Below are 15,444 nucleotides of genomic sequence, written 5' to 3'. Positions count from 1 at the left end.
GAACCGAAGTGCTGACCCTCAGAGGCAGCCCCAGCCCAGGAAACAGACTCCTTCCTGCTCACACGTGTGCTTTTCCAGAGGGTGGAGTCTTCATGGATCCTAGATAATTGTCTGCCTTCTGTATTGCTTCCTGCCATTGAGTTCCTTCGGTTCCTGTGGACAGATTATTAATAATGATGAGAATACTATTGCCCACAATAACTGCTATCAAACCTATACTTGCCTATTAAATAATCTAGTGCCTTGCCCACATCCCTTCTTTTAGGTGTGAGAAGGAGTTAAGAGGTTATCATCCCCATTTGACAGACAAGAAAACTGAGGCTGTCATGGGTTCTTTACAGAAACCTTTGTGGCATGCCTGTGGGTGGAGAACTATATGCAGGTCACTCCTCCTTGACTGGGTGGACCCTGTGGATGCCTGTTTCATTGTTTAAACCTAGGAGTATCGTGTTCAGAGCCAAAAGATAGAAGTTACGGCTTTGGCCCTGCTGGGTCTCAGCTAAGTAAAAAGTCTTCTCTGTGAGATGGAGATAATGTTACTTACCTGCTCTCCCTGCTGGAGTCTTTATTATAATTAAGTAAGACTCTAATACTCGAATACTTTGGCCACCTGATGCAAAGAGCCAACTCATTGGAAAAGACCCTGATGCTGGGAAAGACTGAGGGCAGCAGAAGGGGGCGACAGAGGATGAAATGGTTGGATGGCATCATCAGCTCAATAGACATGAGTGTGAGCAAACTCAGGGAGATACTGAAGGACAGAGAAGCCTGACATGCTGTAGTCCATGGCGTCCCTAAGAGCTGGACACAACTGAGCAACTGAACAATAACAAAGAATCTAATGGGGGGTATGGAAACCCTCAAGAACCTCCACAGCCATTGGTGGGTTAACTCCATCCTGCTCCTGTTACCGTTTCTTAGTTCTTTCTGGATCCACACAGAAAAATCAGATGATGCACTTGGGCACAGATGCTCTAAATTTTCCATGTAATTTTTAAAAAAATAATATTTATTTATTTATTTTTGGCTGTGCTAGGTCTCCACTGCTTCACGAGCTCTCTCTAGTTGCAGTGAGTGAGGGCTACTCTCTAGCTGCAGTGCACAAGCTTCTCATTGCCATGACTTCTCTAGGGTGCGTGGGCTTTAGTAGTGGCGATGCACTGGCTTGGTTGCCTCGAGGCATGCGGAATCTTCCCCGATCAGAGATCAACCCTGTGTCCCTGCATTGGCAGGCGGATTCTTAACCAGTGGACCACCAGGGAAGTCCCTTCACATCTCTTATTCCATGGCTTCCCCCCCGCCCACCCCCACACACACCTTTGGATCATGACAATCTTAAGGAGAATTAAAGTTCCAGAAAAATTTGCCTACGAACCCCTTGCAAAGCTTGGATTTTCCCTCTTCTTGACCTATAGGATTGATTTTCATTGTATAAATTTCAGCAGTGACAGTTATTCAAGCTCATCTTATTGTGTATAGACATTTCCCTCCTTTTTAAGTTGTAGTCAAGCACCCATTTGGTGAAGGGCATGGCAACCCACTCCCATTCCTAGAGAATCCCATGGACCGAAGAGCCTGGTGGGCTACAGTCCATAGGATCACAAAGAGTTGTACACAACTGAAGTGACTTAGCACACACGCACGCAAGCACCTATTGGTGATGCTGTCAGTGGGAATTCTGCCTCTGTTAAAAAGGGGATTCTGACATCTGCTACAACATGGATCAACTTTGAGGATGTGTTGTGGTTTAGCCGATAAGTCATGTCTGATTCTTTGCAACCCCGTGGGCTGAAGCCCCACCAGGCTCCTTTGTCCATGGGATTTCCCAGGCAGGAATACTGGAGTGGGTTGCCATTTCTTTCTCCAGGGAATCTTCCCAACCCAGAGATCGAAACTGCATCTCCTGCATAGGGAGGTGGATTCTTTACCACTGAGCCACCAGGGAAGCCCTAAGGACGTGATGCTCAGTGAAATATGCCAGACACAAAAGGACACGCACTGTCTGATTCTGCTCATTGGAGGTCCCGAGAGGAGTCAGATCTGTAGAGATAGGAAGTAGATGGTGAGGGTCAGGGCCTGGGGGAGGGGATGCGGGGATCAGTGTTTCTTGGAGACAGAGTTTCAGTTTGGGAAGGTGAGAAAGTTCTGGGGATAGTTGTACAACAATGTGAATGTACTTAATGCTACTGAGCTGTGCATTTGCAATTGGTTAAGATGGTCAGTTTTATGCATATTTTGCCACAATTTAAAAAAAAAAAAATGTGTTCCTCATTGCACTAACCACACTCAGCAGCCACAGGGAATTGGCTACCGTGTTGATCAGCGCAGATCGAGATGATTTCCGTCAACGCAGAAAGTTCCACCCAACACCAGTGCTCATGTGGAAATGTAGCTTCAGAGGCCTTTTAAGTTCCCTGGGTCTGGTCGGTGGTGTCCATGTGGGCCATAATGTTCACTGCAGCTCTCGAGGGTCCTGGGGATTTGGGGGTGAAGACCATGTCCCAGCTTCCAAACCGTGTTTTGAGCTATGCAGGAAGTGAGCAAAGAAGGCATCCTTGGGGAACAGGCTCTGCTTGTGGCCTCAGAGGAACCATCGGTCCAGGGATAAATTTGCTGGCAGCCTGGGAAGGGAAGGCTGGTCGTGGAGGTCCAGGCCAGATACTGAGGGACCAAAATCAGGGGCAAGCAGGAAGTCATGAGTAGTGAGATGTCAGGATAAAGAGTGTGTTACAAGCTGCTGGACAACGCCAGAGTGGAGTCCAGCCTTCAGTGGACAAGTTCAATTGCATCAAATAAGAAACTCCAGGCATAGAAATCCAAGCACAGTCTCTGCCCCGTTCATCATCTCTTGCAGGTCACAGCAGAAATACCACCTCCACTTCCCTTCGGCACAGTGCTTGCTGTGTATGCAGTTATACTTCTTTTTTTAATTTAAAAATTGTTGTTATTATTTTGGGGCTATGCTAAATCTTCAGTGTGGCGTGCAGGCTTTCTCTAGTTGCAGTGCACAGGCTTAGTTGCCTTACCACGTGCGGGATCCTAATTCCCCAACCAGGGATCGAACCTGCATCCCTTGCATTGGAGGGTGGATTCTTAACCATTGGACAACAGGAAAGTCCCTGCAGTTATGCTTTTAAATAATGAATATGCCTCCTCCATTAGACTCGTGGGCCTAAAGGCAAACTCTGTGGCCATTGTGTTCCCATAGAGGTTGTAAACATCTGGATCAAATGTGTAAGCAAATGTGCGTTGAAGCACAAATAAACCTTTGGGACATTTGCTTAACCTCCTCTCACCTCAGTTTCCTCATTGTAAAATGGAGAAAATGTAGATCAGGATGTATGTGTTTATACCAGTATGGCAGCTACATGCAGGAGCAGACTTGCTCGAGGCAATTGTGTAATTTTCAGGAAATGTGCAGACTGCTTCTTAAACAAGCTGGTAATTCTGTTTGTTTGTTTCTAGTCTTTTCTTTTTTTTTTTTTTTTTAACTTTATTGGAGTATAGTGGCTTTAGAGTGTCATGTTAGTTTCTACTGTACGGCAAGGTAAATCAGCTATACATATACATATATCCCCTCTTTCGTGGATTTCCTTCCCCGTTTAGGTCACCGCAGAGTCCTGAGTAGGGTTCCTTGTGCTGCACAGTAGGTTCTCATCAGTTATCTATTTTATACACAATATCAATCGTGTGGAAGTGAAAGTGTTAGTCATTCAGCCATGTCCGACTCTTTGAGACCCCAGGGACTATAGCCCGCCAGGCTCCTCTGTCCCTGTAATTCTCCAGGCAAGAATACTGGAATGGGTTGCCATTTCCTTCTCTAGGTTACCTTCCAGACCCGGTGATTGATCCTGGGTCTCTCACATTGCCGGTAGATTCCTTACCATCTGATCCACCAGGGAAGCCCTGGTGTATATATGTCAATCCCAATCTCCCAGCAAGCTGGTATTAAAATTTAAATAACATCAACTTATAATTAAAGAAATTATGTTAAAAAGCAAAGAAAATAAATATTTCGTACTTATCGCTTCCTAATCATCTCAGTACTTTTTTCTATGATTATGCTTTTGAGGTTGCTTGCTACTACTGTTTCTATGTGATTGGATGTATTATTTAATGCTGTGCTACTGTAGATCTCTCGCTGGCTTCACATTCAGTAACTTTAGGTGGGGTAGCTTGAAAAGGACCCTGGTGGGAATATTTACACCATGGAAATTGGCCAGTGCTTTAAAGCAAGAGGTTCTCTACTCCACTCAGTGAAGAAGTTGTTAAACGTTTAAGAGCACATCACTGGTTTGGGGGCTGAAACGAGTTCATAGTTATGCCTGGGAGTTGGGACATCAGAAACTAGCATTTTTTAAAATACATATTTATTTATTTTTGGCTGTGCTGGGTCTTTGTTGCTGTGTGGGCTTTTTCTCTAGTTGTGACAAGCGGGGGCTACTCTAGTTGCTCTGCATCGGCTTCTCACTGTGGTGGCTTCTCTTGTTGCAGAGCATGGGCTCTAGGGTGCACGGAATTCAGTAGTTGTGGCAAACGGGCTCGGTAGTTGCAGCTCCCGGGCTCTAGAGCAGTGGCTCAGTAGTTGTGGAGCACAGACTTAGTTGCTCCTTGACACGTGGGATCTTCCTGGGCCAGGGATGGAACCCAAGTCCCCTGCGTTGGCAGGCAGATTTTTTACCACTGAGCCACCAGGGAAGTCCAGAAATTTGTATTTTTAACCAGCAGGCAACATGTACTGTAGAAGTGAGCCATTGCTGACATGATTTTGTTTGGCTTGCACTTCCTCCTCTCAAGTTGCTGTCGCGGCATTGGTAAAGCCATTGACCAGCTGTTTTCTTTCTCTCTCCAGTGTGTCCGACCATCTGCAAGTCACATGGCTGCACCTCTGAGGGTCTCTGCTGCCACAGCGAGTGCTTGGGCAACTGCTCAGAGCCCGACGACCCCACCAAGTGTGTGGCCTGTCGCAACTTCTACCTGGACGGCAGGTGTGTGGAGACCTGCCCGCCCCCTTACTACCACTTCCAAGACTGGCGCTGCGTGAACTTCAGCTTCTGCCAGGACCTGCACAACAAATGCAAGAACTCTCGGAGGCAAGGCTGCCACCAGTATGTCATTCACAATAACAAGTGCATCCCCGAGTGCCCCTCTGGCTACACGATGAATTCCAGCAAGTGAGTCCTGAGTGTGGGTTCCCAGGGGGCAGAGGGCAGGTTGTCAAGAGGGAAAGGAACATGGGGTTGGTGCTGGTAACACCACCTATTAAAATTGTGTGAGAAGCTAGAGTTGATTGGCTATGAGCGAGGAAGCTGCTGATGATGCGTGACACGGTTGGGTGTCTCAGATGCCATTCTGGCCTCCTGGTTTTGGGCACTGGCCTTTGGAGAGGGAGTCAATGACCTTTCTCTTGCAAAGGGCCAGATAGTAAATACTTTTGGCATCTTGCATACCAAAAATTGAAAGCTTTCTGTGCTTTTCATTGGAAACAGAAGTCCTTAGTTTCATATACAGTCCTTTATATGGCCTGATTGCTCCCACTGATGGAACTGTCTATCACAACCCAGGTCAGAGCTCAGATTTTTTAAGTGTTTTCTCCAAACTAGATCTGGATCGTGTCCTGAGGTTAGCCTGGAGTGCAAGGAAGAAGGACTCAATTCTAGATTATTCTCAAGGCTTTGTTGTCTTTTGAAGGACAATACCATCAAACCATTTCCTACTACTTGGGTGAGAAAAAGCAGGGTTTTCTCTCCCCAGGGGTGAGTCAGATTTCCTCCCCACACCTCAGACTTTTTGTTCACGCTGTTAGCTTCTCGGATGAGCTATTTTGGGGGCTTGGGGCTGGAACAGAGTTTTTAAAAAAAATCCATTTCCTGGTTTTTGTGTTGAAGGTCTGAGAAAAAAAAAATGCCACAAAACAACACAAAAACAAATCAGAGATAGACGCACGTCAAGGGGCCTTGAGCTGACCTGCTTACGTAAAACATCTTCCCTCTTCAGACTTGGAAATGAGCCAAGTGAGAGTGTTCTGGTGGGAAATTTTATTGCCCTGGGTGGGGAAGATGGGAAGGAAAACAACCTTTATTCTGGCTCCCAGGAGCTGCTCCCTGAGTGTTTGTGAAACCTGCAAGTACAGTATGTTTTGTTTCCCTCATTTTTGATAAAACCTATCACGTGGCTTTGTGGACCAAAAATAGGCTCCTATAAATCACCTTTGCATTCCAGACAGAGCTATTTTTTTTCTTTTTTGGGGCCAGTTTATCAGTAAGATTGGGGAAATGACCATATTCCTCTTGATTTATTTATTTGTTTCATGTTTGAAATAAAGCAAGGATATTAACATCTTCCACTAAAAGACACTGGCTTTAAATAGAAGGAGGGTTTTTTTTTTTCTGATCATAACAAAGATATGAAAAATGGAGCAACTTCCTTTGATGTTTTCCTGATGGCAGTGGCCCCAGGATTGAAGCCCCAGGAAATTAACGACTTGTCCGATGATGCTTGGGACCTCTACTGAATGAAAGAGGGGAAAGAGGGGGATGTTAATTATGACCCATTCTGGCAGTAGTTGAGGGCTTCCCGGGTGTTGCTAGTGGTAAAGAACCTGCCTGCCAGTGCAGGAGACATAAGAGACTTGGGTTCAATCCCTGGGTCGGGAAAATCCCCTGGAGGAAGGCATGGCGGCCCACTCCAGTATCTTGCCTGGAGAATCCCATGGACAGAGGAGCCTGGCGAGCTACAGTCACATGGAGTTTGCAAAGAGTTGGACGTGACTGAAGTGACCCAGCACGCAACATGGCAGTATGTTACTTTGTCAGTTAAAAAAACTTTTTTTTCTTCTGAAGCTTTTATTTTGTGGAAGACTTAAGGGCTGTCATGTTTTCTTATGTGGTTTGATATCAAATGGGGCCAGATATGTTTTCTTTCTTTCTGGTGGCTCTATCTGGGAAGTAGTTCTTGATGTTTTTATAGCAGAGAACAGTGAACCCATGTGGGTTCACTATATTCCATCCGTGGTCACTCCGAGATACCTGGTAGGGTGCTCTTCAGTGAGATGAGGAGTATTAGATATTTGGGGTGCATGTTAAGGGTGTGATGGGTATGGGGCATCCCTGTCCTTCCCCCCTACCCCCCGCCCACCTTCTAGAATTCTCTGCCTCTTGATCTTTGCGTGGCTGGATTTCTCCTGGTCACCCAGGGCATCACAACTTAAAATTCACTTCCTTTGAGACTTCTTTCCTGTGTGACCACCCTGCCTGAATTAACCATCTGGCTACCCTTTGGCACATCTCTCCATTTTAACTCTTTTCGTGCTCTTTACCACTGGCTGATATTTTCATTGTCCATTTGTTAATTTTCGCCAATGAGACCGTAGGCTTCAGAAATGTATCAGCTAGCTCTTGCTGTGTAACAAACCTCCCCAGTACTTTGTAACTTATAACAACACTCATTTATGGTTTCTATTGATTTTGTGGGTTGACCTGAGGTTTATCTGGTTCGGCGTGGGTCGGCTCTGATGGGATGGTACAACCTAGCCACTCATACCCTGCACGGGCAGCTGGGGCCTCTCTCCATGTGTAGCCAGGAACGGCAGGCTTTAAACTGTGTAAGTACTTCTTAAGCCACTTCTGTGTCACATGTGCTAATGCCTCAGCCAAAGCAATTCAGAGGGCCACACCCAGATTCCACGGATGAGGAAGCAAGACTCCATTTCTTGGCTGGAAAAGAACATGTGAATTTCCCACAGGGAAAGTTGGTTGTTTGTTCACTTGTGTGCCTGCGGTTTACAACCGGCATTGGCAAAGGGCCAGGTAGTAAATATTTTCTGCTCTGAGGGCCATATGGTTGCGGCTACTCTACTCTAGCCTTATAGAGTGATAATGGTCATAGATGGTACTCAAACCAGTGGGTGTGTTCTGATACAGTGCTAGTTACAACAACAGGTGGCCAGCTGGAGCTGACCCACGGGCTGTAGTTTGCTTATCCCTGGCCTGGAGGATCATCTGTCACATGATAAGTGCTCAGTGAATATTTGTAGAACCAACAAAAGAACCCAAACATTTGGTCATTATTCTGTTTCCACCCCAGCTGCTCTGACACCAGCTGGGTGTACTACAATAGATGTCAACATCAACCACCTGGAGTTGGCATCGGACCCACAAGTTAAAGGCTTGGTCCTCCACTGGACTGGCTTTACTTCACATGCCAGCCACACTTTGGGGGTCCCCAGGGCAGGCACGTGGGCACTAGTGGTAAAGAACCCACCTGCCAATGCAGGAGACATAAGAAATGCCGAGTTGATCCTTGGGTTGGGAAGATCCCCTGGAGGAGGGCATGGTGACTCACTTCAGTATTCTTGCCTGGAGAATCCCACGGACAGAGGAGCATGGTGGGCTACAGTCCTTGGGATCACAAAGAGTCAGACATGACTGAAGCGACTTAGCACACACACATGCAAGAGCACCCACACTGCTGATTGGTTGGCTATAAATTTTGAGGTTCCCACAAACCCACTGGGTTCAATAATTTGCTGGGACAACTCACAGAGCTAAAAGAAAAAGGCTGATGGTCCAAGCCTATGGATGGTAGCACCCTGGGTTAGGGTGCCTACGGAGCTCACCTAAGTGTACATCACATAGCTAGCTCTGCAGACACTGCCCCCGGGGGGTGCCCTATTTATGGCTGGGCCAACTCTTGCTGCGCTTCAGCAAGAAACCATCAGGCAACTTTAAGGAGCAAGGTTTGTTATTCACAGGTCCTGGAGGGCCACACAGTGAGGTCGTGGGAAGGGGAAGGAAGAAGGGAGAGAGGGAGAGAGACACACACAGAGGAAAAGGCGGGGGCGGCGGGGGGGGGGGGGGGGGGGGAGAGACAGAGAGAGGAAAAGAGAAGGAGAGAGGAAGAGAAAGAGAGGAAGTGGCCCTTGGGAGGTCTGCTTTTCTTAGGTTCTGAGGGCAGAGTGTCTGGGGTTTGATGGCTTCACTCTGTGGTGAATTTAAAGCTCAAGAGCAGGAATTGGGGCACAGGAAGAGAGAGGCAGGGTCCATCAAGTGGTCAGTTATCTAGGTTCCTCAGGGCTTTCTGAAAGAGGGACCTTCAGGGGTGGTGGCAGCCTTGTTCCTTATCTAGTTGTTTTCGTTACATTTTACTCAAGACACATGTCTTTTGAAATAGATGCCTCAGCAGTCAAAAAGCTTCATGTCAGGCACTTAACAATTACAGCTTTATTATTAAGGAGGCACAGAGGATGAGGGCTGGGAGAGTTCCAGACACAGGGCTCCCATACCCTCATGGAATCAGAAACATCAGCCTTACAGCACAGCTGTGTGCTCACCAACCAGAAAAATGGACTAAGTTGGTGTCCAGGGTTTTTCTTGGGGTTTTGTTATATAGCTGTGATCTATTGAATCACTGGCCATGGATTTGAGCTCTATCTCCAGCCTCCTTCTCTCTCTGGAGGTCAAAGCGATGAGGCAACCTTCCAACTCACACATTTGACCTTTCTTGTGACCAGCCCTCATCCTGAAGCAACTAGGGGTCACTACTTCATTAGCACAACAAAGATGTTTCTATCGCTCAGGAAATTCCAAGGCTTTTGAAGCTCTGTGCCAGGAGCTGGGCACCAGATGTGTTCTTTATTATACCACCATGACAAAGATCCTTCTGCAAAATTGAATAGGCAGAGGTGTAGAAGTAACAAGGGTAGCAATGATACCACTAGTAAAAAGTGATCATCATAGCAAAGGACTAATGGTTTTGTTTTTTAAGTGCCAAGTACTTTAGATGGCATATATCATTCAGTCATTCAGTGCTCATCACCACCTGCCCTGTGAAGCAGATACTCTTATCATCTCTATTTCACAGCATGTGTGCCTGCTAAGTCACTTCAGTCGTGTCTGATTCTTTGCAATCCAGTGGACAGTAACCTACCACTCCTCTGTCTATGGAATTCTCCAGGCAAGAGTACTGGAGTGGGTTGTCATGACCTCCTCCAGGAGATCCTCCCAACCCAGGGATCAAACCCAGGTCTCCTGCACTGCAGGCAGTCTCCTTCATTGCAGATGGATTCTTTACCAACTGAGCCACCAGGGAAGGTCAGACCCCACATAGAACAGCAGGCATCCCATCACCTTGCAGTAGCAGCCTGAGTACCACTAGTTGGAGTAAAATCATTAGCTCTGCACAATTGGTCACTATGGTTTCGTCAGGAGTCCCATCAGTTCCTTGTAATAGTGTGAGTTCTATCTCCAGGGTAGTACATGATTCCCCATGGGGTACAGTGGGAAGACCCTCTCTTTGGGACAAGGCAGAAGCCCCATCATTTTGGCATGAGTACCCTGACCTTGGGATAATGCTGTAGAACCTGTCACCCTGGAGAAAAGCCCTAAGCCTATCCCTTTAGACAGTGGTTCTTACCTGGAGGGGGCTTTTTGCACCTCCTTCCCCAGGGGACAATGTTATGTTCAGAGACATTTTTGGCTGTCATGCCTTGGATGGGAGGTGGTGTTAGCATAGTATGGGAGTGCGGGGATGCTGCTTAACACCCCTCGTGTGGAGGACAGCCCCCAACAGTGGAGAATTCTCCAACCTCAATGTCAGCAGTGCTGTGGTTGAAGCACTCTGCCTTATGGTCACTTGGGACCCTGTGCAGCACGCTCTCTGCTGTGTGTGTGTGTGTGCGTCCTGATCTTTCTCCCCACTCTTTCTGCAGCTTGATGTGTACCCCTTGCCTGGGCCCCTGTCCCAAGGTATGCCACCTCCTGGAAGGCGAGAAGACCATCGATTCGGTGACATCTGCCCAGGAGCTCCGAGGCTGCACCATCATCAACGGAAGCTTAATCATCAACATTCGAGGGGGCAGTGAGTGCTCTGGGGGGAGGGGTTGCCACCTCCTGGGATCCACTCTCCCTCTGAGCACACCAGGACAACAACCCAGAGACCCATCAGTGGAGTCATGCAAGGAATAATGTGCTTCCAAACTTGGGGTTCACAGCTCAGTCCTAGACCCATCACAATATTGTAAAGTAATTAGCTTCCAATTAAAATAAATTAATTAAGAAAAATGGAAATGCCTGATGTCCCAACTCTCAGCTTGGAAAATAAGAATCTTGGGGTGGGGACGAGGAGGGGCAGGGAGGAGCAGGGAAGTGGGTCCAGGACTGAGCTGTGACATCAGGCATTTCCAGTTTAAAAAATTAATTTATTTAACTGGAGGCTAACTATTTTACGATTTTGTGATGGTTTTTGCCATACATTGACATGAATCAGCCACGGGTGTACATGTGTTGTCCCCCCCCAATCCCAAACCCGCCTCCCACCTCCCTCCCCATCCCTACCAAGCAGATAGCATGACCTCTTTTGCAGGTCTGGGAACTGTGTTTCCAGAAATTCTGTCAAAGGCAAAAAGTACTCCTTTGTTTATTTATTCAGCAGACGTTTATTGAATACTCACAGTGAATAAGGCCAAGTCCATGCATGGTGGATCTTGCAAATAAACAAATGAATGTATAATATAAACCCGGGCAGTGGTTCCTGCATTGAAGGGCAACAAAGCAGGGGGATGGAGGGAGCAGGAGTCGGCCGCATAATAAACACATTCAGCTTTGCAGGCAGGACAGTCTCTGTCATAACCACACTGCGTTATAAATGTGTTTGAAGCTGGGCTCGCAAAAATCATTTTCAGCCTGGAAGTTAACTCTTCACCATGGGGAATTCTGGAAAGGTTAAAATATTTTGGTAGAAACCCACTGGATATTTATTCTCTCCTTTCCTTAGACAACCTGGCAGCTGAGCTAGAGGCCAACCTTGGACTCATTGAAGAAATTTCAGGATATCTGAAAATCCGCCGGTCCTATGCCCTGGTGTCACTTTCCTTCTTCCGGAAGTTACGTCTGATTCGAGGGGAGACCTTGGAAATTGGGTATGTGGGCCTGATACTGTATCTGTGGCCTCACTAGGAAGTTTGTGAGTTAGAAAATCTTAGGGTTTTTTTCTGTCAAGACAGGGAAACAACCTAAGTATCCACTGATGGATGGACGGGTAAAGAAAGCATGATGTATATGTGTGTGTGTGTGTGTGTGTGTGTATACTAAGTATCCACTGATGGATGGATGTGTGTGTGTGTGTGTGTGTGTGTATACTAAGTATCCACTGATGGATGGACGGGTAAAGAAAGCATGATGTATATGTGTGTGTGTGTGTGTATACTAAGTATCCACTGATGGATGTACGGGTAAAGAAAGCATGGTGTGTGTGTGTGTGTGTGTATACCAAGTATCCACTGATGGATGGATGTGTGTGTGTGTGTGTGTGTGTGTATACTAAGTATCCACTGATGGATGGACGGGTAAAGAAAGCATGATGTATATGTGTGTGTGTGTGTGTATACTAAGTATCCACTGATGGATGTACGGGTAAAGAAAGCATGGTGTGTGTGTGTGTGTGTGTATACCAAGTATCCACTGATGGATGGATGTGTGTGTGTGTGTGTGTGTGTGTACTAAGTATCCACTGATGGATGGATGGGTAAAGAAAGCATGATGTGTGTGTGTGTGTGTGTGTGTGTATACTAAGTATCCACTGATGGATGGACGGGTAAAGAAAGCATGATGTATATGTGTGTGTGTGTGTATATACTAAGTATCCACTGATGGATGTACGGGTAAAGAAAGCATGATGTGTGTGTGTGTGTGTGTGTGTGTATACTAAGTATCCACTGAGGGATGGATGGGTAAAGAAAGCATGATGTGTGTGTGTGTGTGTATACTAAGTATCCACTGAGGGATGGATGGGTAAAGAAAACATGATGTATATGTGTGTGTGTGTGTACATATATGTAATGGAATATTATATAACCATAAAACTACCTTTTTTGCCAAAGGTCACACCTTTCATTTGGATTCTTCCAATGACCTCCTTGCTGGTTCTAGAACTACCAGGACCATCCCACAGAAATATAATGCAAGTCACATATGAGACTTTAAATGTTCTAGTAGCTACATTTTTAAAACTTTAGAAGAAATAGGTGGAATGAATTTTAGTAATGCCTTTTACTAAACCCATTAAATCTGAAATGTTATTTTGACATGGACTCAATATCAAAAAATGATAAACAAGATCTTTTACATCCTTTTTTTTCATGCTCAGTGTTTGAAATCTGTGGGATTTTTTTGCTGTTTTTTTTTGTTTTTACTTCTGATACAGTTCAGAAGGGCCACATCACAGGGGCTCAGGAGGCAAATGTGGCTGGTGGTCTCTGTGTTGGATAACACAGGTCAAGCTGCTGTCCATTTCCCATTCATCACGTCCTGGTGGCCCACTCATGAGTCTAAGGCGTAGGTCTACCTGAGTTACTGAGTTGTTATAAAACCTTCAGCGGCCCCCCTCTGTCTACCGAGGAAGCGCATGTGTTCTTGATCTTGGTCTAGCATGCAGTATACTAGAGGGTTTGGGCCATGGTATCGCTTCAGTATTGCCTTCCACCTGTTGTTCAGAACAAGCTACTTTGCTCTTCCCTGGGCCCAGCTCAGGTGCCTCTGTGTCTTCAGTCTTTCCCTTTTGCAAAACCCATATTTCAATCCATCACAGTCTTGCCCTCCTCCCCTACAAGACTGATCTCAAGCATCTTCCTGGCCTTGAAGACCTCCTCAGCTTCCCCTATACCTCTCACCCTCCATTCAACACGTAATGAGTACGTGTCAAGCAAGTGGTTAGAACTGGGAATGGAGCACTGAATGAGATCAGTTCCAGCCATGGCCCCACCATTTTGGAGGTGGAGATGACAGGCTGATGAATGATTAGGTCTGTGTGCGTTTCCATAGGAACTACTCTTTCTACGCCTTGGACAACCAGAACCTAAGGCAGCTGTGGGACTGGAGCAAACACAACCTCACCATCACTCAGGGGAAACTCTTCTTCCACTATAACCCCAAACTCTGCCTGTCGGAAATTCACAAGATGGAGGAAGTTTCAGGAACCAAGGGGCGCCAGGAGAGAAATGACATTGCTCTAAAGACCAATGGGGACCAGGCATCCTGTAAGTGGCAATGCTCTCGTCCTTTCATGGACCAGACAATGTGACTTCCCCTACCTCCCCCACCACTCTGGTACCCGGGGTGGGTGTCACTTACCCCCAATGAGCTAAAACAACTAAGTGTGTGTTAGACTTTCTGAAACACTGAAGACAAGTGTTGTACACATTAATCTCTTTGCCAAATACCAAATACAATGCCTGGTGCTGGAAGATGCCACATAAGCACTGAATGAACGAATGTCATCTCCCATATATATATGGCCTTGGCTCAAATGCTACAGCAAAGTTCTGCAATTGCTACAGTTGGAGACTGAGAGCTGGCTACCCTTCTGTGACGAGTTTTTCTGTTGAAGAAATAGCTGAGCATTGAGGTGCTAAGGCTTCCATGATACCCTCATGTGCAGCTGTTTTGTTATGAGACAGTTTGGTGCAAACTGTGGTAATTCAGGGGAGGGAGAGAGCAAGGTTGGGGTGGTGCTTAAGGGAGGGCTTATATTCCAGGCAGAGGGAATTACTGTCTCCAAGGCATTGTCTTTCCAAAGAGTGGTCACTCCAAGATATAATGATCTGCACTCTCTCTAAACCCAGTCAGCTTGTATCCATTTGCACTGGAGTTACTTTTTCTGACATGTCAGGCATGAAAATCCACATGTAAGACAAATTGTGTTAGGACAAATGTTATTCTTGAAAGTGTCCTTTTCCCAGCACCAGTTGGCCTCTTGTCCTTCCCTGTTAGTGCCAACCACAGCTCTTTAGATGCGCATCTGGTCAAGTAATTGACTTGCAGTTGGGGCCAACCTATATGATCTGTTCTTGCCCCTGAACAAGGGAAAGGCACGTGGAAATGAGACCTCACTAGGAAATAGCAGATTACCATCTTCCTTCTTGTGGATTCTCTTGGAAGTATGGGATCACCTGCTTTGGGCTGAAACAAATTATTTAAAATTCTGATACTGGGTGTTTTTTTTTTTTTAAACCTTTCTAGGTGAAAATGAATTACTTAAATTTTCTTACATTCGGACATCTTACGACAAGATCTTGCTAAAATGGGAGCCCTATTGGCCTCCTGACTTCCGAGACCTCCTGGGGTTCATGTTGTTCTACAAAGAGGCGTAAGTAGAAAGATAAAGAGGTGTGAGTGTTACATTTGTGCTCAGAGGTTCCCCCACTGAAGTTTCTTTCTATCTCCTTCTTATCCATGGAATAAATATCATAGATCCCTTGGTGGGATCTCACCAGTTGATGGTGTATAACGTCAATAACATTTCTTATTGTCGAAAGCCAGAAATTGAAGCAGGCAGGTTTCTTTTGGAGGTCTAGATTGGGCAATCTCCTATAGAAATACCCTGTTTTTCTCACCAGACATTCTCAACAAAAAGTCACTGAGTCTACTTAGGAGGTGTCTTTTTAAAAAG

The 15,444-nt window shown here is 46.1% G+C and overlaps 1 protein-coding gene across 5 annotated transcripts in view; it reads left to right on the top strand.

Annotated features, from left to right (window-relative positions):
• Positions 1 to 15,444, top strand: part of INSR (insulin receptor) — a 174,006-nt gene that overhangs the window by 111,398 nt on the left and 47,164 nt on the right. For all 5 annotated transcript variants that reach the window (XM_070792007.1, XM_070792004.1, XM_070792003.1 and 2 more), the window contains exons 3-7: positions 4,853 to 5,174; positions 10,709 to 10,857; positions 11,773 to 11,917; positions 13,818 to 14,032; positions 15,015 to 15,141. In XM_070792007.1, coding sequence (XP_070648108.1) covers positions 4,853 to 5,174; positions 10,709 to 10,857; positions 11,773 to 11,917; positions 13,818 to 14,032; positions 15,015 to 15,141 — 958 coding nt within the window. The remainder of the gene's footprint in view (positions 1 to 4,852; positions 5,175 to 10,708; positions 10,858 to 11,772; positions 11,918 to 13,817; positions 14,033 to 15,014; positions 15,142 to 15,444) is intronic.

The sequence above is a fragment of the Bos indicus genome, chromosome 7 (genome assembly GCF_029378745.1).
Source record: "Bos indicus isolate NIAB-ARS_2022 breed Sahiwal x Tharparkar chromosome 7, NIAB-ARS_B.indTharparkar_mat_pri_1.0, whole genome shotgun sequence".
Lineage (NCBI taxonomy): Eukaryota > Metazoa > Chordata > Mammalia > Artiodactyla > Bovidae > Bos > Bos indicus.
The sequence above is the reverse complement of the archived record's forward strand: the minus strand, read 5'-3'. Positions and strand labels throughout refer to the sequence as shown.